General features: G+C 39.9%; 1 protein-coding gene across 1 annotated transcript in view; it reads right to left on the bottom strand.

Annotated features, from left to right (window-relative positions):
• Positions 1-24,279, bottom strand: part of atrnl1b (attractin-like 1b) — a 70,355-nt gene that overhangs the window by 23,458 nt on the left and 22,618 nt on the right. Inside the window, exons 18-25 of the mRNA XM_026163091.2 lie at positions 23,976-24,209; positions 22,253-22,390; positions 20,200-20,293; positions 9,252-9,304; positions 7,630-7,724; positions 7,322-7,400; positions 5,227-5,384; positions 2,895-2,956 (exon numbers count right to left, since the gene is read on the bottom strand). Of these exons, the coding sequence (XP_026018876.2) occupies positions 2,895-2,956; positions 5,227-5,384; positions 7,322-7,400; positions 7,630-7,724; positions 9,252-9,304; positions 20,200-20,293; positions 22,253-22,390; positions 23,976-24,209 (913 nt within the window). The remainder of the gene's footprint in view (positions 1-2,894; positions 2,957-5,226; positions 5,385-7,321; positions 7,401-7,629; positions 7,725-9,251; positions 9,305-20,199; positions 20,294-22,252; positions 22,391-23,975; positions 24,210-24,279) is intronic.

Here is a 24,279-nt window from a genome sequence, read left to right as displayed (position 1 = left end):
ATAATCCGACAGCACATTAGTCAAGGGAAATTCAGCAAGGTCCGAGCTCTACCGGGATAGAAAAATATGACTGATTGAGAGCTTCCACTTCATTATCCATGTGACAGATGAGAATGTAAAGATTATTATCTGCTAAAGAGACATTTTAGCTTTGTTTTAATTAAGAACATGTGTCAAATGGTGTTTTTACCTAAGCAAGCTCGTGGAAAGTATTAGTGTTGGCTTACATTTGATTTAATCAATTACTTCAATTACTTTGAACAATCTGAAATTTGAACATTTTATCCACTTGAAACAAATAAGGGTAAATATTTTCACATTTCCTTCAAGCCATTCTCTAATCACTGAAATTAAACCTGTGTTAAAGCACAGGAATAAAGGCGATGCCGTTTTGATTTGAAATGCTGCAATAGGAACAGTAAGATGTTGACTTGATATGCTACATTTCTACAACAGGTCCATTGGCCAGGATGTTTGAAGAAAGTGATAACAGGAAAAGAAAAAAATAAGTAAAGTGAAATTTAAGCGTTGACTGAAGTGAAACTCTGCTTCAAATATCACGGTCACACATGAAATGTATTTTAAGCTTTGAAACCGTTTCATTCTTTTAGAAGTACTTGAGCCATCTTAGACACCTTTGAAGATAACAGTGAGCGGCAGAAAAAGGGGTTGAGAGTGTCTGAATGGGATTTTCATGTGGCAGAAATGACCAGACAGATTTTTGGCTGTAGAACACAAAGCGTAATCACGCTAACTAGATTACAACTTAGACAAGTGAAGTTTATGAATTCAGATGAAGAAGAAATATGGAAATAATGGAAAAATACTAGGTGTCAAAAGGCTTGCAGTGGAAAAGGTAAAGTAAACACTGAATAAACATAGTTGAAGAAGAGTCATGCTGTCATTTCGTCGCCCTCTACCTCTTATACAAGGAGGCCTAGAAACCCTGTGGGGTGATTTGACATTTTGTCATCAAGCTGATTATGTTTCCTGCGGATTTCATCCCTCTTCAGAAAAAAAACAAGCTGTTTGTCACTGCATCAAGGCTTTTTTTTCTTTTTCATGGGTCAGTAAAAACTGGACAACAGAAGGACGATGTAGACATTATGAGAATTATTATCACCTCTCTAACAATGGAAACAAATCCTGGATCTTAGAAATACTTAAAGCATAAACAGTTTTTATAACTAATACTGAAACAACAAAAAGAAGGACCAAACTGTAGCTGCGTTGTGTCCATGTTGTGAACCTGTTCAAAACTGTTTTTGTGTGTAATATATTTTAGACAAACTAAACTATCAGCCTCTCTTTTTCTTTCCAACGATTCCTGAAATTGGCTATTGAACTGTAACGTGATACGCTTGAAGCAGAGGATCACTGTTTGTGTGACAGCTTTACGGGAAAGTTATTGTGGGTTGTGTAATGATGGGCAGGTGCCTTGGGCAAAGACGATCTTCTATTCCCTTCGTGACACCTACACACATAGCATTTTAGTCCATTTAGCTACTCTGGGCAGCACAAGATCAAAAAATGAACGCCTATACACAGAAAACAACTCTTGCTATAAGGTCAGTAACCAGAAACCACACATATGGCTGTGGGGAACATCTTCTGAATCTTTTCACAGATAGCAATATTTAGGATAACTTACAGTATAAATTTTGCAATTATACTCACATCTTCTTAACTTATTCAGACTTTGATGTACCTTTGAGACAGCCCAATTTACTCCTTTTAAACATTTCAATGAAAGACTTTCATCGCAGTTCTCTGGATGAAAAATCATTAACAGTCCTCATATCTTGATCGCCCACACCTTCTATTTAGATGGCACTTTCATAGAAATGTGCACCTACTTAAATTGTAACTGGCAGTTCATTTGGCACTTGAAAAAGGAAAATTGCTACCTTGAAGACACAAGAAGCATTTACATGTATTCGGTTAGCAGAACTGACCTAAAAGGCTCACATAACTCAGTAAGGCCCAGGAGAGAAGAGCTGAGAGTGACGATATAGTGGATAATGTTTCCTGACTGGAGAACACTTACAGCCCTGTTTCCAAATAGTAGGGATGCATTGTAAAAATTAAATAAAACCAAACACAAGTATAAAATTAATCATTTAAAACATTTTTTTCCATTAGAAAGTTTTTAAAAAGTTCGTGTTGTGTAACATTTGAGAAGACCAGTTTCTGTAGTTTTAAAGTGAAATGCTTTTAGATGCAGTCAGGCCCATTTCGTGGTGTAGTTCATTTTATAATGTCTCAGATGCTTTTAGTGACTGACAGGTGTGGGCTGCGGAGGGCAAGTTTAAAACCAAGGCTCTTTTCACTGAGCCTGCTGCTCTGTTGCTGCTAATATATACCAGGTTGTGGCCTGGCAACCCGAACAAAGGAGAACTTCCCTACAAAAGACGTTTAATGCATGTCACGGCAACCTTAAAATATATAATTTGGCATTAATGGTTCTTTCACCATCATTCAATATTAGTTTTCTTTATGCTGGGAAACATTATTGCTCAACTCTTATTTGCTCACACAGTCGTTCACCAAGTGAAACATACATATCTAAAAAGCAAAACTAATTGGGTTTCAATCATTTTTTAAACAACAGCTTTTTCTTATTATATACACTTATTTATTTAACCTGTTTTTCTTAGACTGAACCATCTCAACGTAACACCAGGCTTCAGTCTCACAGGCCTAGAAACCAGTCGGTGACGCTGTCATAACCACGATTTGTATTGGTAGAATGACTTTTTCACAAGCGGTTGGTGAAAGTTGCTGGCAATTGACAACTGGCTTGCCAGGTTGCTGTGAATCAGTCTCAAGGCTTTGTGACTAAAAGAAATGACTGAGTTCACGTTTAGGAATAAATAAATATTTTATACACTTACCTGAAAAATGTAACAAAGAACTGGACGAGATCCATAATGCCACCGTGCTGGGAGAAGGCGATCTAGTGAATGGAAAGAAGACGATAAGCAGTGACTTACTATGAGAGAAAACGCATGGATATGCGTTATAATTTTAAGATTTCTAATGTATAATTTAACCTAAATTTGTAATTGTGTCTTAAGGTTAATGTTCAATATTGTTAATAGCATTTTTCTTTTCAGATGCATAAATTAAAATAAATACAACATTTTAAAATCCAAAATAACTCACAATGCTGACTTTTTTTTTTTATTTATTTAACCCATTGATCTCAGATCTCAGCAATAACGCAGTCTCTCTCTACCATAGCCGACGTATCCAAAAGGCAACATGGCAGTGAATGACGCTTCATCAGAAACATGTTTCATCTTCATTAAAAGAGAGATTACGCACAGTCCTGGCAGCTAAATCACATATAACAGGCCACATCATTGTGACAAGTCATTATCTACTGTAGATGTTTTGAAAGCACTGTAGCCTGAAAGCATTTAGACAAACACACACAATGTCATCTGGAGCCCCTGGTTGGCAACACATTGGTTTGGGTAACGGGGCACAAATTGTGCTTTTAGAGGTGGATTACTTGCGTTGAATGCTAATTTAACAATCAAATTAATCTGGTCTTCCAAAAAAAGAAGAAGAAGAAGATGCATGGCTGAACCTACACATTTATTTATTCGTGCAGATATGTCTAGATTGTATTGAAATGTAGTGGTTAGCTAAATATTTGGCTATGTCAATATCACAGGAAACAGAAAGGGGTATGTTAATGATCATATAGCATAACAGAGTCACGGGGCTAATATTCTTTAATGACAACTTCATCTACCCCCCAAACTTCTGCCACCTTTGACTTTTTCCAACCCTATTAAGTAGAAAATGAGAATCACTGATCTGAAATAAGATGCTTACTGACATGGCTAACATGACTCACAAAGCACACTGTGCACAGATGTTAGCTGGCTTTTAAGTAAATTGGACATGTCTATTTAGTGCTTATAAAGTTGTTTTTCACACGATATGAGGTCAAAGCAATATGTGTAGGGTTAATTCAGTTTCAATTCATCCATCTAAGCCAATCAATTTCATCATCTGAGAACATTCTTCTATTACAATTGGCCTTTTATTACACGGAGGAACATGCTGACGATACGATTTGGTGGCAACATTTTCCCTCCATGAAAACTGCTCTTTACGATCCAAGTCTATATTTAAATCTGTTTATGTGTTTGGGCCTTACATACAAACCCTCATAAGAAGAAATCCTGTCTTATCTCATCCAGGTCTCCATTCTCATCCATGCATCATGAAGACAAGCAAAGAAAGAGAGACCTTATCCTGTTACAGAAGCTATTTGCTGTACAGCCCAGGCTAGTCCATAATAAATAAGCGACTGTTGGCTGGGAAATCTAATAGAAAACTATTACCAGGCCCCCTCCAAAGATGGATTGACCCCACAGATATTATTACTCCAAGGTGTTCCATTCATTTACCTCGTGAAATTGTAGGACGAAATATAAAAATCAATATTTGGGAGTGGACTAATTAGCAAAATGGATATTGTGTGATATTTGGGGGGGGACAATTGTTATCTCGTTGTATTAAATTGCATGGTGACAGCAGATTCGGGTGTTAATTCTATGGGTTTGACACCTTCCATATCCTAGTACTAATGTACTTTATATCAAACTTAGCATATTCCAGAGAGAGCGTTTCTAAGGCTTAGTTACAATTTATAGAATTAAAATGTTAAGCAACATTTATAATCCCTAAAATGTCAAAGAACACTCCCCGTGTGTGCTGTCCATGGGCAAGCTTTCCTTACAAAGAAACCCTGCCCATCCCCCATCCCTTTACACTAGACCTTTTTGTTTTCCTGCAAGTAGATAAAAGCAAATGGACGAGACATCTTTCAGTGTTGTATTTTCAAGCGGCCCACCAATCAAAGCCTCAATTGGATCCATTCAGGGAGAGGGGCACAAATTTGAAACAATGCTTTTTGCCTTTGCCTGCTAAAAAGCAGCTGTGCACCTATGAACACACATTCATTGAAGGTGTAATTACAATCGAGTGCACTTGAAATCACCCAGAGTGACAATAGAGCTCTGCATGTGCAAAGATGGCTGCTCCTGCTCTTTTTTTGTCTTAATTCTTTTATAGATTTATTCATACATACTGTATTCACGTGTGTTTTTAGCATTTTGAAAACAGTCACAGCACATAAGAGAGGATTAGCTCACTGTCTTATCCGCTTCTCATAAGTCAGTCCAAGGTCACACACGCAGTTCTTACCTGGATCTTGATGGGCCATGAGAAGTTACTGACGTAGACATAAAAAGTAATGTTGGGGTTGCTTCTGAAGGTGAACTTCTCGCATGAGAAACTGTCTCTATATTCCTTGATGTTTGTTTTGGACACGATGGGCACCTCCTCTCCAGAGATTGTTCCAGCTGTAGAGTTAAAGAGTTTATGTTCAGAATATAAACATCTAACACACTCATTGTTATTTATGTAAAACAGAAATGTTTTAAATATTTCTAGATGTGGTTGAAAAGCCTAAAAGAGGGACATTAAGTCGTTTGAGACCTAACTTTGCCTTAATGTAACTATAGAAGATGAAGTCTGCATGAGGTCTGCTCAGATCCACTATTGTTAACAATCAGTTCTTGCTTGTGTCCATTTTTAGCTTTTCTCTGAGTGGCATCTTAAAATTTTAAAACAGGATGATGCAATGTGCCTTAAATGAAATTCTGTATGCTAAACACTAAACCGTAAATTTTCTGTGTCTTGTGTATACAAACTTCTTGATATCCCTAATGAAATCAATATATAAACATATTCTGGACTAAAACTCTTAAAACTCAATCTTCCATCTATCTAAACGTTCCAAGTCATTTCTTATTCTTCCTCATGTCAGTGGGTTCTCAACATTGACATTCCAAACCACGGCTCTGAAACAAAAGCAGTGAAAATGACAGCTTGACTGTGGCTACGTGAGCACGTTTATCTTAATTGAAATCACCCCTCCTCTCCCTTCTCCTTCCCCCACCCAAAGGCGCTTCGCGCGCTCGTCGATTGTGAAGAGGGTCCCGTTCCTTCTGAGACACAATATCTTAGCAGAGAAAGGGGACCCAACTTCAAATATTAATAACGCTACTCCAAAAAGGTTAAGGTGGTGGCGAGGCGCGCGGGAGGTTAACGTGTCTTAGTGGCTAGAAAATGTCAGTGCTGTGTGGACAGGAGAAAGCGGCAGATGACTTGAGAGGAGGGGAGGCCAGAGATAAACAGTGGCACTGGACGACTGCAGTGTCCTTGGGTGTCTTTCCTCAGGGAACCTATAATATCCACTCAACAGTGACACGGTACACACTAACGAGAGAAGGCGCGTTGTTGTTCCTGTTATATCTCTTATATTGACTGACTAATTCATTACTTTAATATTTATATCATAATGTTACACACACAGACATTATACTGTATATACATTTATTTTTTTTATTATTATTATTATTATTATTAAAGCACTGATTGTATGGTATTAATCACATTTGTTATTAGATACTTTCTTTTTCAAATTGAATGAAACTGATTAAACAAAGGCTTTGTTTTGTAATTAGGTTCAATTTGAAAGCATCTTAGTCATTATTTCATTTAATGCTGTGAATGTGGGAACAATAGGAACCTTTTATGTCACAGACTTCAGAATAAATAGAGGACATCTAATCAGCCTGAGTCCATGTGGATAAAAATAAGCAACAAATTGTTGTCAGTTTGAATATTGGCTTTGGTGACCTTTGAATGCTGAGAAAGTTTTATAGATGTTTTGTTGGACATTTTTATAACATCCAAATAGCCTCCTGAGACCCAGCCTATTCATTTATGTCCTCTGTCACGCAAATCACAAAAAAACCCAGAAAAAACCCTGAAAGATACTTTTTTTTTCTTGGTTCGCGACTTCACGAAACATATAACTTTTGCTGAGAATACCTAATACTATTTGTGACAAAGAAGTTGGAACAGGAGAGACAAACTCACTACTACTAATCTTGCTTATGTCTGTTCTCCTTGTGCCTACATGGCTTCTCTCTGGGTACTCTTGCACTCCAAAAACATGCATGTTGGGTTAATTTGTGATTCTAAATTGGCCAAAAAGTGTGAATGGTTCTCTGTCTTGCTGTGTTAGCCATGCATTATAGTGGCAACCAGTCCAGGGTGTACCCCATCTTTTGCTCTTTGCCAGAGGGGATAGGTTTCAGCCACCTCCAACCCTGAATATCAGATATAATGGATAAAAAAAAGGATGGATACTAAAATGACTGGGACTAATAACTCACCAGAAACATTTCAAGTACAAAAAGAAGAAGAAGAAGAAAAAAAAAAAGAGTACCTGTTGATCCAACCGACCACGTGATGTTCAGGTTGAAGTTATTGGACGCATTTATGGACATTTCCAAATTCTTGGTTTGCTTTAGATGAAAAACATAAATCCATTAATGAAATCATCTAAATACTGCACAATTTACAATTTACATTACAAACGTTTTTACAGCAATGTCAGGCTCAATGTTTCTAATTATCAAAAACAACTGACCAGTAACCAGAATAATTAAATGTGAGTGCCTCAGAGCGCTGCGTTCATGTTAACTCTAACATCGTTCCCGATGACTCACTGAAAACTCTTCTTGAAGAAGTTACCTGCTCAGGCGAGGCCATGAAGTTTATGGCAGTGTAGTGATTATCATCTTCCTGGATGAGACTGAAGGTGAACTGGTAGTCAATCAGAAGATTGTCTGTTTAGAAAACCAGACAGGAAAGAAATTACTCTGATGTTGTCCCATGTCCCGTACATCATACGTAGATGACAGCTTCATCAAGAACTTAGCTGGCAGATGTAGCTTTACCACCACAGGCTAGAGGCTAAAATCTGATTGCTGCAATCAAGCATGGAACTAACAGATTAACCTGACCCTGAGAGTAAATAATCTTCACCAGAGATTAATGAAGTTTTTATTATTAATGAACTGCCACAGATGATTTCACTGGTAATGCTAAATTATCTTTTTTTTTTTTTTTTTTTTTTTTTAAAGGAGATACATGCATCAAATATTTTATTATTAAATGTGTCCTTTCACATTCGTACCACAGCTGTTTACTTTTTCCCTGGGGGACTGCAGGGGCATGAGTACTAAGACAGTGGATGATCGAATTTGCAGGAGCTATTTTTTGGCATATAAATTACATAATTTACCGGCCAGAGTCTGAGATGTCCTGTAAAGCCACAGAATAAAAAGTATTTCTTTATAGGCTTAAATAAGCCTCCTGAAGATCTGACTCATGATTAAAAACAAAAAACAAAAAACTGCACATTAATAGTAAAATGGCATTAAAGCCACAGAAGGCTTTGGGAGATACATTTAGGTCTGCATTTTTCAATTACAAACTACAAACTAACACACACTGCAAAGGAGCTGGATAATGTCGCATGAGTTCAAAGTGCTAATCTATGCTCAGTGGCCTTTTGGATAGTGAGCACTGCCATGTTTACAATAGTGCACAGCTAAGCTCAAGAACAAGTCCCAGTGGTGTCCAGAGGTTAAAACAAGCTTCAGGCTTTTAGTTTCCTGTCTTCCCCCCATTGAGCCTGTTGTCAGGCTGTGGCATTTCAAAAAGGGACAAAACCTTGGCAAAGGCTCTGTTGTCAGTAGCGGAGTGCTGAAAGGCAGATAACAAATCGCTAAGTACCGCAGCACCGTGAAGGACACCACATCATGCAAATAAACACACAAAGCACAAACACACCAGCGTGTACAGTATACACAGGAAGGGGGGCACAGATGTGCTACCACTCGGCGCTGGGTGTCAGCTTCGTGTCATTCGAGTTCCTTTTCCATATACGCACACTGATAGTTTGACTTGTTAAGTGAAAGGAAAATCTATCATTTAGTCAACTTTCTAAATGAATAAATGAGTAGGTGCGTGATTGAGTGAGTAGACAAGTGGAGAATTTTTTACTCCTCCGTCTCCTTGATTAGCTCAATCACTCACTCCCTCTGATGCACTTGACATTTTCACGACAAGTCATTCTGTCACCGAACAAGCGCCCCTGGTGCCAAAGTGCTAAAATGCTCCATCTGCCCTGGGCGGAAGAGTGGAAGTGGAAGGAGAGGGGGGAGAGAGAGAGAGAAAGAGAGGGGAGACAGAAAGAGAGAGAGGCAGAGAGAGAGAATCGCCAAGAATAATAAAGGTGTGTGTTTGTGAGAGCGAGTGCATATGAGCTGTCTCTCCAGCAAGTAGCTGTCCAGCGGAGAATTACTCACAGTAACAGGTTCCTCTGAGTGGATTGCCAAGGTAACGGTTTTCTGAGTCACATCTGCAGTGAAGAAAACAGAGAGGAGAGAACAAGATGAAGAAGAGTGCGAACAGATTGAGAGCAAGAATGCCTCTTATCAGAAGCAGTGTCTGCCAAGTGCCAGCGCATTAGCTCCTGCTGTTGGCGCCTCATCAAGTCTCTTACTTTTGACAAAGAGGAAATAATCTGATAGTTTGTAAAAGTTAATTAGATTTTTTTCTCTCTTCCCCCCCCCCCCAAAAAAAATGTTGTTTATCAAAGTCACACATGCACAAAACTTCACATTCCGCTTGATCACAGAGGTCTGTGATCAGGTTTAAGCCCTTAAAATCCTTGGAGCAAAAACAGCTCTTATTTGAATTTTGGAGAAATATAATCTTTAACTGAGAATAACCGGTGATCAAGGGGAATCCTCCTCGTGGAATAAAGTCAGATAAGACAGAGTTTTGCACGTAGTAAGGAGGAAATTTAAAGTTCAAAATGGACCAGGTTTATTGACCCAAGTTAAAATTCAGATGTGATAATCAGAGCTGGGGTTGAACACAGTAACAACAGTCACAGGCTAAATAACTAAATGGTTGTCCCATGACGTTTAATTCTGTCCATAACTCAAAAGTGTTTTTACAGAAAACAGGAGGCTTTTGCTTGGACGCTGTTAAGTGCAACTCCTTGTTTCTCTGATACTTTAGGGCAGGGGTGTCATAATCGCCACAGCAAAGCCCGCAATCCAGCCCTAATTTTTCCTGCTGATAAAGATCTCCAACTTCCTATTCATCCTACAAAATAATTACACGATTTAAAAATCCCTTTAAAAGTGCCTGTTTTTTATTATTTGTTTGTTTTTTCACTATTTACAACATAAATGTCAGTTGTTTACAGTGGATAGTTAATGCATAGTAAAACTAGTTTCTTTGGTACTGTACGTGGCTCATGATGTCAAAGGGGTTTGCAGCCATGCTTTTTTCTCCCTCTAAGGCAGGGATGTCAAACTTACAATAAGCCTAAGAGAGGTTAAATTCAAGTCTCAAGCTTTTCCTTTAAAGTCAACACTTTTTAAACATCCAGGTTTTCCTGTAAGATTGTGTAGTTTGCTAAAACCCACTACAGTTTTGGGGGTTTTTTTTCACAACAAGGATGTTGTGGTATCAGCCAGAAAACAGTCTGACTTTTAAATGAAGTGCTTCCAAGCAAAATAATTTGTTAACATCCACAGAACGCCATCAACTGCTCTGTTTTATCAGCCCCATTGCTTTCTAAAGCCCCCATAATGAGGAGGAACATATGGCAATGTTCACTGGACTGCACTGCTCCGCCTCTCAACGCACGTACATGCATTTAACTGTCCGCAGTTCACTCCGAACTTCACTGTCATCACTCTTTAGCGACTGACCACAATGAGCAGGTTGATGAATGCCACATATGCAATTGAAGCGCACAAATAAGGTGAAAATTGTTGTGTTACTTTAAAGATAAGAAACCTATTATCACACTGATTAGGCTTCACAGTTGGTTCATCTTGCAGACAACCAATTAAACTTGTGAGAATGTGAATATCCGAGGCGGTGTCGAGGAGTCAGAGGGGACGGCAAATAAAGGAGGGAACAGAGTGGAGCGAGCCAACCGAGAGGCACGAACGCCGCTGAGGAGGAGGAGGAGGCCGTCAGTGATGTTACACTGAATGAGGATGACTCTGACTCTAAAAATAATTTGGGACTGGCTTGGTTTGCAGCATTTCAGATTTGCAAGACAGACGCTATCACCACCTAACGTACTGTGCAAAAACCAACAAAAATAAAAACCCAGTCATACGGGGCTTGAAGGTCACCAGACGTCATTCGGCACATTAAATATCACCAGGGAGAAAAAATGTCAAAAATGCTTTAAAAAAAAAAAAAAAAAAAAAAGCAAAGCTATTACACAACAGCTTTGATTTGACAACAGCTTTATATGTCACATATTACTGTAGCTGCTGACTCCTCTCAGACACTCAGGAGTACAGTGCACAGCAGAAGTGACTACACCCCTGTGCAGCAACTTCAAATTCAAATGATTCAAAATTACAACAGTTGCACTACTTTCAAGCTTTCAAACGGGACATTTGGATTTATTCAAAATCCAAACTAACAGTTTCGTTTGACTGCATCATACAAAAGAACACCAACAACAGAAGTCTGCACAGCTTCAATAACTGAATCTGTTCATTTCTCAATATTGTGCATCTCCAGCTATATTATGATGGTAGACTTGATCCTTCTTGGCGTGGAGGACGTTTGTCTTGACATTTTTCAGTGACAATTTTTGCCCAGCCTGTCCTTTGCTGCAGGGGTTGTGTCCCTTTGCCTTTCTCACTGAAATACTGCAAAGGTGTGCTGTTGGATTCGCATCAGAAGGAACACTTTAACAGATTACACTTTTCATTTTATTCATTTAGACAAACTCTTATGTAATTCTGTCCATGTGCTTTGGATCGTTATCATGCTGGAATATTCCTCCTCTCCCAGGCTCCTGGAGTCATCTCGTCGACCATGTCCGTGATGCCCTCTATAAATGTCATCTCTCTAACACCCTTTGCACTCACGCAGCACCATATCATCGCACTCCCACCTCTTCAGTGTCAGGACTATGTGTTCACAGTGGTAGCTCTGGCCAGGTTCGAGCAAAACGTCTTGTAGTTCATCCGATATTAACTTTTTTTTTCTTTCCCCTCTCTCTGTTTTGGTCTCATCAGACCAAAGAATGTGCTCCCACTCTTCATAATGTAGAGCAAGCAAGGTTTTGCATTTTTGCAATGTCACGAAGTCATGATTAAGAGTGATTCTACATATACAGTAACCACTGTGCCAAATCTGAGGCATCTGCCCATTTATTTCGCAGAACGACAATGTACAAGGCAACATTTTAAGAGGATCGTCACTGTGGCTTCAATTACTGGTACTATAGCTCTTATTATACCTGCTGATTACTGCTGCAAATGTGTTTTAACTCATTTTGAGCAGCAATCAACCTCCATGCATCCTTTCTCAGCTTTTATGCAGCATTACAGTCGGATCTTCAAATTCTAGTGTTCACATTTTACAACACTAAAATCACTCTATAGTATTAGATTTTTGTTGTTTAGAAAATAAGGAATAATCCTCTAAACTCTATAAATTATAAAGAGGTGATAAAATTTTTAATCATTTGGTAAACTCATTCAAACTGAAAACGTCATGTAATGAAAACAATAACTCACGCCAATGCACATGTGCAGAAGATGGATTTTTAACACTGCATCTACCCAGCAAAACCTAAATAACAAGGATCGGTGTCTTCAGTGACCTAAAGGAGGCAGGTTCACACAGCTCAGGAGGGGTCAGCTCTGCCCCCTCTTGCTGTTATAATGTTATACAGGCAAGGACAGGGCAGAGTGGTGTTTTACCACGGTACAAAGGACAGAGGACAAATGCTGCCACAGGCTTTTGAGCCTAACAGAACGTCATTGGCAGGGCATTTCAACTGCTTGGCATTTGCAGATGGCAAAACACACAAGTACCCATGTGCTCATCAGTATAATGCAGCTTCCCAACACTGTATCTTAATTTAATCTAGACCTGCATGCATCCGTGCACACATCTGAACTTCAGGCAGTCCCCTTGAACTGTATCTTAATTTAATCTACACTCAGCTTGAACCTTTGCCTGTCCCTGTGCCAGCTCAGTGATTAAAACAGACAAAAATGCAAAGACAGACACAACAACAGAGAAGAAATGTGCTTAAAACCCTTACAGTTTAATTCACATCTGTGCAGGCTAGCACAGGCATGCATATGTTCACACACTCTTGAGAGGTACAGCACGTTACCCCCGAGCATGTGAAGGATCCTGAACACTGGATGCATCCAAATGAGCAATATGATAAATATTTCCCTCGCCAGTTTTATTTGACTCATCGCTATGATGCAGCTCAGACCTCTTCAATCGCTTTCAAAAGCACTTCTATTCTGCACCGATGCACCCTTCACTTCATTAGTGCAGCTATTATTTGGAGGTCCTAATGGCATCAGTAGATGCAGAGCATGCACGAGTGAAAATCTGCATGTGTGTACTTCTGTGCACAATGCTCAAAAGGCAGAGTACCCTTGCGAAGAGGTCTTTATTTAGGCTTACAGGGAGGGATGGTGCAAGCGAGCGGCTGACAGTGTTTGGGGACACAATGATTATATGTAATGAGAGCTTGAAAGTTACAAGATATAAAAAAAAGTAATTAGATTACACTTGTGTCATTACACCAACGTAGCTGTATATGAAACCTGGTTTGATTTTGACATTAGAGATGCAAACATGCATTATGTATTGGAAATGTCAGGGCTCCATAAAGATCTCTGCAGCAATCATCCTTGATATGATCTGGTAGGTTATATGTACTATGCATTATATATTAACTCATTCACTGCCAGCCATTTTCAAATCAGGTAACTCCCCACTGCCAGGGTTTTTGAGCATTTTTACTCATTTTTGAAGAGCCACAGAAAACTGTGTGTTATGATCATATAAACGCTGAACCTACCAAAATGAAGAACAGACTCTCTTCTTTCATCCAAAAAAAAAAGCTTGTTTCTACCATTTTCCATTCTTTAGTAATCAGCTGTAGAAGAGAGGTGGGTTCCACCAAAAATGCCTGTTTTGACCAAAAAAAAGGGAGAAAACGAGCTTTTTGTGAAAAATACATTTCAAGCAGAAAAGTGCCTTTGACACTAATATTTCTTGCTTTGTGACACCTCTAACATATAAAAGTTTTTCACTTCTATAAAACAGAAATAACACTGAGAAAGGTTATGTTTTATCAAAACAATTTATTTACAAATATATGAAAAAATAAAATTCACTGACAAGCTGCCCGAGGTTGTATTCTGGCCCCTCCCATTGAAAAACGTAATTGACGTCTATAGACGTCAATGGCAGTGAATGAGTTAAGTTGCATTATATTAAGGCATATTATGTTTTTAACTTTGCATAAGCGAGTGGCAGTCTTTTGGTTAGATAAACAAAGCACAAAGCCAACCCATTAAGTACCAAAAACTGCTTAGTGACCACTTAAAGTTGGCTCCAAAAGACATACAACCCTCAGAGAACAACTTAGGCCCATTTCAAAACTCCCTTTTATTGCAAAAGTGTTAAAAATAAAAGGTAACTGCACTTCAGTTCTATGGAAGAATTGAACTTTCTCTAAAAGTTTCAGTCTGGTTCCCATAGAGGTCCCTTGGCAGAGCCTGCTGTTCTCAAGTGATTTGTTGATGTTCAGGGATTCAGGAGAGTTCATTCGAAGTGATGTTGGATTTAAGCCCAGCCTTTGACAATACTGACCAACAAGTATTGATCAAGAGGTTGAAACAGCAGGTGAGCAAGTCTGGTCCAGCATTTGAACAGTTCACTTTAATGCTTATAGAAGCGTCTCCATTGCCACATCAACTTACAAATCATCACTCTGCCACTCTCACATGGTGTTCCACAGGGTTCTGTTCTTGGCCCCATTTTCATTCATTGTACAGTGGGATGCAAATATTTGGGCAACCTTGTTAATAGTCATTATTTTTCTGTATAAATCGTTGGTTGTTACAATAAAAAATGTCAGTCAAATATATTATATGGGAGACAGGTGTTTTTCTTGGAATGCTGTGTTCCTTTTCCTCCATGTATAACGCCCCTTGTTATGCTCAAATAACTCAATTTTAGTTTCATCAGTCCACAGCACCTTATTCCAGAATGAAGCTGGCTTGTCCAAATGTGCTTTAGGAAACCTCAAGCGACTCTGTTTGTGCTGTGGGCAGAGAAAAGGCTTCCTCTGCATCACTCTCACGTACAGCATCTCCTTGTGCAAAGTGCACCGAATGCTTGAACAATGCACAGTGACTCCATCTGCTGCAAGATGATGTTGTAGGTCTTTGGTGCTGGTCTGTGGGTTGACTCTGACTGTTCTCACCATTCGTTGCTTCTGTCTATCTGAGATTTTTCTTGGTCTGCCACTTCGAGCCTTAACTTGAACTGAGCCTGTGGTCTTCAATTTTCTCAATATGTCCCTAACTGTGGAAACAGACAGCTTAAATCTCTGAGACAACTTTCTGTATCCTTCCCCTAAACCATGATTGTGAACAATCTTTGTCTTCAGGTCATTTGAGAGTTGTTTTGAGACCCCCATGTTGCTATTCTTCAGAGAAAATTAAAAGAGGAGGGAAACTTACAATTGACCCCCTTAAATTATCTCATTATTGGATTCACCTGTGTATGTAGGTCAGGGGTCACTGAGCTTACCAAGCCAATTTGAGTTCCAATAATTAGTTCTAAAGGTTTTGGAATCAATAAAATGACAACAGTGCCCAAATTTATGCACCTGCCTGATTTTGTTTAAACAATTATTGCACACTTTCTGTAAATCCAATAAACTTCATTTCACTTCTCAAATATCACTGTGTGTGTGTCTCCTATATGATATATTCTTTCTTTGGCTCTCGGAGGAGGCGGACGCACTTTTTCTCCTCTCCCTTATCTTCCCTGCTAGTTCTTATGTCCTTGTCTAGTCTCATGTCTTTTTTGTATTACTTTCCCTGGAACACTCTCTCACAGTCTGTGTCAATAACCTAAAAGAGAATTATGGATTTGATCAACTGGTCTCTGAATGCTATTGACACCCTTTGATGAGAAGTCTGGGCTCGGGAGAACCCGAGTGCCCTGGAGGGACTTTCCCTGCCGGATACACGATGGACGGGTGGCAGAGGATCGTGTGCCTGCGTGGGACTGTCGATCGAGGACGCTGAAGATATCTACCTATTCGGAACCATGATAACAGGGTTCTTGCTGATCGGAGCTGGCTTGGCCCTGGTTTATTGGAGAATTAAGAGAGCGGAACCGGCTGTTCAAACCCCCACAAGGCTGCCCGCTGGGATTGGAACGATAGGTGCGACTTCTCAGAAAGGGCTCACTGAAGGCAGCATGGTTAAGAGCTTGGAGGCGCTTACGATTGCAATGAATGCTCAGAATAACACCTTTGAGCGTATGTATGTTGGATTAGATCAGGAAAGAATCAACTCAGAACAACATCTCTGGGCGGAAGCTGGATTACATCTCGGATCAGTTGGCTGCGGTCGTGAGGTCTCAGAATCTGCTATGTGAGCAAAAGAGTGACAAGACCACAGAATCGACGGCTAAGAACATCACGGAGAAACTCGCGGCTATCCAACGGGAGATTGAGAGACCTGTGTCGGAGTGTTAAAAACAGCTTGAAATTCTCATGAGTTGTTTGCAAAAGAAAAATCACCATCATAATCCGGCTACCCCTTCGGCGCCAGCTGTGGGCTCAAGGCTGGAGCCGAACAAAAACTCCCTGATAACGACTGTGTTGAGTCTGTTCCTTCCCATTCCATGCAAGGCCACCTGGGTTGGCTGGAAGACTGTTTACTTAGCCTGGCAGGGCGAAGGACACTGTCTCAGCTGAACTATGGACGCGCACATACATACATATACTGATACTGATAAGCACTCACTGACGCATCACCCTCCCTCTCCAACGCCACCTCCAACGCTTACCTCCCCTCCGATGTGGACATCGGGTCAGCTGGAGGCGCAGATCAGATGTACACACTGGAACACTTTCCCATGTTGCTGTCTGTGTTTATTGTGCTATGGTGTGTTGATACCTGTGCATTCCTGTATTATCCTTTTGTGTTGCACATTTCAATGTTTTTTTCCTCACTACCTGGCCTGACCTGTCTCCCCAATGTGATGTTTGTATTGTATGTACGGTCGGCAAGGTCTGTCATCTCGGTTGTGGGCAAAAGACCTGCAACTGACAAATAAAGGCTATCTCATCTCATTTCATTTAACTGACATTTTTTATTGTAACAACCAACGATTTATACAGGGAAATAATGACTATTAACAAGGTTGCCCAAACTTTTGCACCCCACTGTATTTACTTCCTTTATATCGGCATTTAAGATCATTTACCAACAATTTTTTAAAACCCTGGCATGTTGATGATATTCAGCTTTATATCACTTTTAAACCTCAGTGTTTTTCTAAAGTTTTAATTGTCGCCCCTGCTACCCTGTTATTTAAAATCTGGGTTCACTCTTCTGTTATGTTAACCAATCTATTAAAAAAAACCTGGGAGTTGTTTTGCGTGGGGAGTTGTCAGTGGTTCTGCATGTTTGTAAGCATCTCTTTAGCTCTTGTTTTCATCAGTTAAGAAAGAGTACATTTCCTCCTGTTATATCTAAGTCAGAGATTTAGATTTTTGTTTTATTTTATTTTTTTAAACTATTGCAATTCACCTCTTCACCTGCCTCAAACAATCCCTCCATGCATCATCTACAGCTTGTGCAGAATGCTGCTGAAAAGCTTATCTGGTTATACAAAATTCTCATGTTACACCTCTGCTGATCTAAGACTAAAAACTAAAAGTGACAGATCCTTTGTAATCATGGCAGCCCATTCTTTGCCCCCCAGTTTATGAACTGTGAGCCCAGCAGATTCATTCAAAACAGAGCCTGTCAATGACACAGACACGGCCATGAGTATGTCTGAATGTAGCCATCATGAGCATAACGGCAAAGTAACCTACAAAATAACAGAGTGCCCTCACTTTAGAAGTGTTGTTTTGGGAGTTTTTTAGTACTGTTGAAATTTCAAGGTGATAATCAGCAACAGCTACAAGGATCTTCTCGAAGCTGGCTTCAAAGCTTTGCCTGGCCTGTTCTGATACTCGAGTCTGATTCTGCAGTAAATGAGAAAATACGTTTCTTTTATTAACTGTTATCCACCTGCTATCTGAGTATAACACTACACTGTACTGCACTGCACAACATTAAATCTAGTAGCAAAAATCAATGTGACATTTTTTTCCAATTGTGCAAAGTGTTAGTTATTTGCTCTCAATGTTGACTGAAAGCACTGAGGGTTTGGAAAGGTCTCGCTCTCCTGTAGCCCTTCTTTCTTTCTTTCTTCTTTGATTTCTCTGCAGTCTTTCCCTCTTATTCCCATAACCTTTATGAATTCTTCTAGTCAATGTTTTTATTTTTCATGTATATTGTGATCATGCATTATTTTCCTTGTGTTTTCAAAGAGAATTATAAAAGCAGAAAAGCAGGAGGGGGATTATCTCATTTTGATCAAAACACAAAGGAGTGTTGGGTGACTTTGGAGAGAGAAAAAAAATCATTAGATTGTGGGTGAGTGTGTACGTAAGCACACATATGTTTGCCGCTGACCCATCCATAAGGCTTATTGCATTAGGGTTATCAGAAATATCAGTCTCCATTATGCTTACAACTGGGAAAGCAGACAGCTAAGAGATGGTCCTCCTACGCGAGTGGATTCGACTGTGTCAGCAGAAATCACCCTGGAGGTGGAGTTCCTGGCAAATAGTGCCAACTGCCTGTTTTTACACCACAGGGCCATTAGCATCAGCATCTAAGCCTCGACATGAGGAGAAATTGAGCCGTTCTTATTGGTCAGAAATCAATCCTCATAACTATATTATGAAAATCATGAGTCACTGCAGGAGATAAATCATGTAATAAAAAAATCCCATTAAATTTATTTTAAAAATGGCTGGTGAAAGTCAGGCTATATAATGACTTAAAATCAACCAAAGTAATTGTTTTAATGCCTTTTGGAATTATCCATGACGGCAATACGGGGGCCAAATTAAACAATTACACAAACACACTGATCCACTTCACCACAGAAATTGAATATTTTTAACATACTAATTATTTGTTTGTCAAGAAAGACCTCTTTTGGGTAACCAGCTACCCGTTACTCTACTTTACAACAATGTTGTTTTGCTAGGATTGGTTTAACTCAATCAGCAGTTCAATTTGTGTGTCTGTAAAGACAAATTACAATTTTTTTAAAGCATGAAGAAAGCACATAGTGCTTTCCTACAGCCGGGTACCTCACTTGTTTTCCTTAAAACAGCCTCAAGCACATCTTCAAGGCTCTATCCCAAGTGATTACTGACACGCTTATGTTGTTCAGAGAATCGCTCTGAACACATTACCGTGAGTCAGTGGAGTTTAGTCGGAACATTGTTGGTATTTCTGATCTGACCTTTCTGATACTGAAATAAAACTCAGCCAAAAGAGCAAGTACTACAATGAGGTCAGCCGCAGGTCATAAGTAATGGGACAACAGCTCCTAAAACCTGAGTGCACTGAAAAGAGGTGAGATTTCAACCCAGATCTTCATCGGGTAAACAGTCACCAGTAATCAGGCAGCAACTTTTTTCCATCACTTAAATGGTATTTTTCTATTGTGGATTTAATACGAATATATATAATCAGATACTTTACATTATTTTTTTTATCTTGTTATTCTGTTATCAACCTCAACCAGCCACAAACCGAAATCAGCTGATTTCCAGCATTTTCAGTCTTGACCCGTAAACAGCCAATCATCCTCACGTGTGTCCGATTACAGGCCGGTCCATTTCACGCACAACACGCACCCAGCACCGCAGGCACACAGCTGCACACTCGCAGTCACACGCTAACATGTCATTAGTGTGGAAGCTCCTTACTGAGAGTGAAGACACAAAGTTGTCCAAAGTAAACATAAAACGCTCATAACAATAAACTTAATGAGACACTTCAGTCACCTTCACCCAGATGAATACAGACATTTTAAAGAAGCTAACAAAGGCAAAGTGGATCAATCTAAAGCAACCCAAAGCTCAGAACCAGCTACAAGTCATCAGCCTCGGCATGAGCAAAGCACAAAAGTAGCTACAAGGAAAAAACAAAAAACAGCCCTGCTATCTAGTGCATTTATACACATAGTGGAAAATGATGGAAGCAGTCAGTGCATCTTCCATGGTTAAATTTCAGGAACAAAATTTGTATGAGTGAGTGTGAGAGAGCGAGAAGTGACCAATATACTCACAGCTGGCACTGGTCTCCTTTGATCCCCTTGGTGGTGCAGAAACACTTGCCGGTTAACACCTGACACACACTTGCATGACCATTACACTTGCAGGCTGTAACAGGCAAAACCAGATGGAAAAGAAGGTTGGGAAGACAGAGAGTAGCAAAGCCAAAAAAGAAAAGGAAAAAAGACAGGTACAAGAACAGAAATGATCAATATCAAACCTGAACAAAAAAGAAAAAAAACTTGATACAGTAAACACATGGCTGGTTTGGATTTGTACACTTATATGTGATCAGTTATACATTTGAAACCTGTGCAGGTAAGACTGCACAGAGGGGGAAATTGATATTGATCTGGGTAAGATGGTAAACAAATGTATTTCCCAAAAGACTGGCTGAACTTCAAAGACATGAAGGAGAACCACCACCTCCAAACAAAGGCTAAGATACCCGCTAGGCATGTGTGTCTGTGTGTGTGTAAAGAATACAGAAAGTGCTGCAATAGATGTGTGACAGATGAGTGAATTGGCTTCTAAAGTGCTTCTACTGTGACAGCCTTTCAGGTTTGCTTTTGCAGGACAAAAAAAAGAAGGAAAAAAAAACACTGACCAATTCTTTTCAGTTCAGTAATCATTAAAACACTGAAAAGGTGCATTACTGAAGGACCAGTGGATCCTCCTCCCTCCTTTCCAAGTAGTGCACCCTTTCCAGCATGGCATGAATATTTTAGGAGACTGGAAAGCTTTTAACTGAGTATACTGACACTTCCTCCAACACTTCTTGTTATTGACAGCTGGTGATACGGGGATTTAATTTGACTATGTGAAAGCCACATTAGATGTGGTTCTCCTCGCTGTGAATTTATTCACATGTTCCTATCACAAATTATGATTTTTTTTGTCCTCAGGCTCCAGGAGAATGAGGAGAATAGTGACAGGTATTCACTGGTGCAGTTTCACTTTCCAACTCACAGCTTTAGCCTGAGCAGCAACATATGGTATCTGAGACTGTAAAGCTCCCACAAAATTTGTGTCTCCCATGTCTGGCGAGTCACACAAAACCCCACATGTAACTTCTCAGGAATGCTATTCATGTCTCATAACCATTGAGTGCAGCTAAATCTCCTCTCAACAAGGAGCCTGTACTCCCAGCCTTCAGCCAGTCTGTGATCCATTCATTAAGAAACACAAGCCAAGACAGTTATCAGATACTAGTGTGATCATTGTGTATTTGATTTAATACCCATTCCTGTATTGCGTTCACATCGACTCTCCACAATAAATTTAGCAGACATTATGTGTTTTGGCTTAGAAAACAGGAATTCAGCATAATTTATGGGTTGCAGTCACTTAAGAAAAATTTATTTGCCATTGGGCAGGAGACTGGGATAATAAATCTCCCTCATGAGCTAATCAAAAACTCAATCAAAAGAGGTTTTCTATCAAGAAAGAGCACCACACCCAGAAAACTGGTAAAGCAGTTAGGCTACTGAGCTGCATGTGTTGAAGTTTGTATTAAGTTGAGCTTAAAGCATCAATTTTCCCCCTTCCTAGCTGTGTGTGTGTGTGTGTGTGTGTGTGTCAGGCTGTGTGCATGTTCACAGTGTAAATTTAAAGTATTTGGATCCCATGGGTGGAAAGTGCCTGTTTAGGAAACCAACATATTGCATGTCATTAATCAAACATGAGTGGGCAAATTATCACTATCAACACTCAATAGTGCCCTCTGTTGGTTATCAACTTGCATTACACCATATTCACCACATATTACATCAATTAGAATTCAAAAAGCAGGCCATATCCTTCTAAAAAGCTTAATTATCACTTACACAAAGCAGGTTGAGTCAAATTAAAACAACCTAGAGAAGGCACTCTGTGTTGTATCATTTAAACTTCATAATGCTGATCTCCTGCATTGCAATGAAATCTATAACGATGATGAGAACATGCTTGGGAGGGGGCGCTTGTTGGGGTTAAAGTACATCACTCGACTGCCTCAACAAAAACAAGTGGAGCCATTAAGTCGTATGCATGCAGAATAACCAATGTCTGTTGTGATGCGGCACTCACCCTGGCATTTGCCGCCATTGGTCGGGTCGCCATGGTAACCAGGCATGCAGGTCTCGCAGTTAGGACCGGTGGTGAGGTTACGGCATTGCTCACAAACGCTGCCGTTAACGCACGTGCTGTGGCCGTTACACTGGCATGCTGCAAAAAAAGACAGAAGAGTTCATTCTGCTGCTTTGTCACAGCAAGAAAAATGAAAAATTATAGGAAATTTATTAACTTGACAACCCAAGCAAATATTCTTGGATTCATAAGCTGCCTTTGTCATATGTGAGTTGTTATAGCATCCTAGAAATCCAAAAGCTTTTTGTTGTTTGACTTGTTATTTTATCCAGACCTGCCTTTTAAAATATTTGTAATATTTGTAATAGTTTAATCCTTTAATCAACCTGAAGATAATCTATTCAACAATTTGCAGATTAACCTTGTTGTTACTGATTTTTCAGACAAAGTGTGTGGACACAGTGAGCATGTAAGAAACTATGCATCAGTATGACCCCCGATATTTTAGGATGGATAACGTCCACTCCTTAAACTACCTGTATCTGACGGTAAATAGAAGTGCTCGCGCTATCGAGCAGTTGTTGAAGTAATTTGCTAAAAATTATTATGCTTGGAACACAAAGTAGCAGCCATGAAAGAAGCAATGCTACCTTAATGGCAACAGGCCTAGACTGCCAGGAGGCGTTTTCTGTTTAAAACAAGTGCTGTCTTACTAGAGGGGGGGGGGGGGGTCATCTGATTGTTGGGGGTTTTCTCTCTAATATTAAAGGGTCTTTACCCTAATATATAAAGCACACCAAGACGCTAATTGTTGTGATGTGATGCTATATAAGTGAAACTGAACTGACTTGCTAAATAGCATGTAACTGGAAAGATGAATAGTTTATGTGCATTTTTAGCCAAGCAGAACAGTTTCAAGGTGGGTATCCATTAGCGTCACCAGTGTAGTTTATGGCAAATGTAAAATACGGCCACAATCTCCCTTTCTGTCCCTGAGATGTGGTGTTCAATAATGCCCAAATCCTACTTGACATTTGTGTGAATCATATGAATTTTTGAGGTCACCCCAACCTTGACGACGGATCACTAAAATCGAATCAGTTCATCTTTGAGTCCAAATACAGGTCTGTTCTAAATTTGAAGAAAGTCCCTCAAGGCATTCACGAGAGCGTTTGGGAAGGATGGACAGACAATTCAAAACTCTAATGGGTCCACGATGGCAGCAACGGCGGCCGGAGGCACCATGCTATAAAAAGTGAACAACTGAGAAAAAGACACAATGATGGTGGAGTTCAAGCCTAGAGGCGTAAAACTCTAATTGGGCAAAATATTACAAGTCTTTTAATTCATTCTAGACTCACCAAAACTCACACAAATATCTGATTTCTTGAGGTTTTTTAAGTAATCCGCGAGCTGCTGAGCGCTGCTCACATTCTCAGTTTACAACTTACAGTGGCTACATTATCATCTTACATAACATAGCAGTATGGACAGGGGCTTCATGAAAGCATGAAACGTCACACCGGCATAAGGTTGCATGGAATCAGCAGGGACGGATTAGTTGCATAGGGAGGCTGTAACAGGAGTCCATGGTAGAGTTTTTTGTTTTTGTTTTTTTTTCCCCCTAAGCTTAAGTAGTGACCTCCAATAGGTAATAATGCCTCACTTGACATGACAGATGGTTTGTAATTTCAGTTAGCTTGACAGGAAGTTTAGCACTCACCGGGGCACTGAATGAAGGCCCACTCGTAGCCTTTGTCTTTGGGGCAGATGCCTGGCTCCAGGCTCATGTCGTGCGACGGGCCCTGCTGGCCCTGCTTCGCCAGTCTTTTCATGGGACCCCGGAACGAACCTTCCATGCACAGGCCCTTTCCTGTGCTGGTGGGATCTCCGCACCAGCCGCACTCAGGTTGCTCCAAGCACTGAGAACACGTCCGCAGGCCTGAACAGTTCTGGGCTGCAGGAGAGGAAAAATGCAGGTAATTGTATGTTTTAACCCACCACCACTGCCATCATTTTTCCATTCC

The sequence above is a fragment of the Astatotilapia calliptera genome, chromosome 8 (assembly GCF_964374335.1).
Source record: "Astatotilapia calliptera chromosome 8, fAstCal68.1, whole genome shotgun sequence".
Lineage (NCBI taxonomy): Eukaryota > Metazoa > Chordata > Actinopteri > Cichliformes > Cichlidae > Astatotilapia > Astatotilapia calliptera.
Note: the sequence above shows the minus strand (reverse complement) of the source record. Positions and strands in the feature narration are given on the sequence as shown.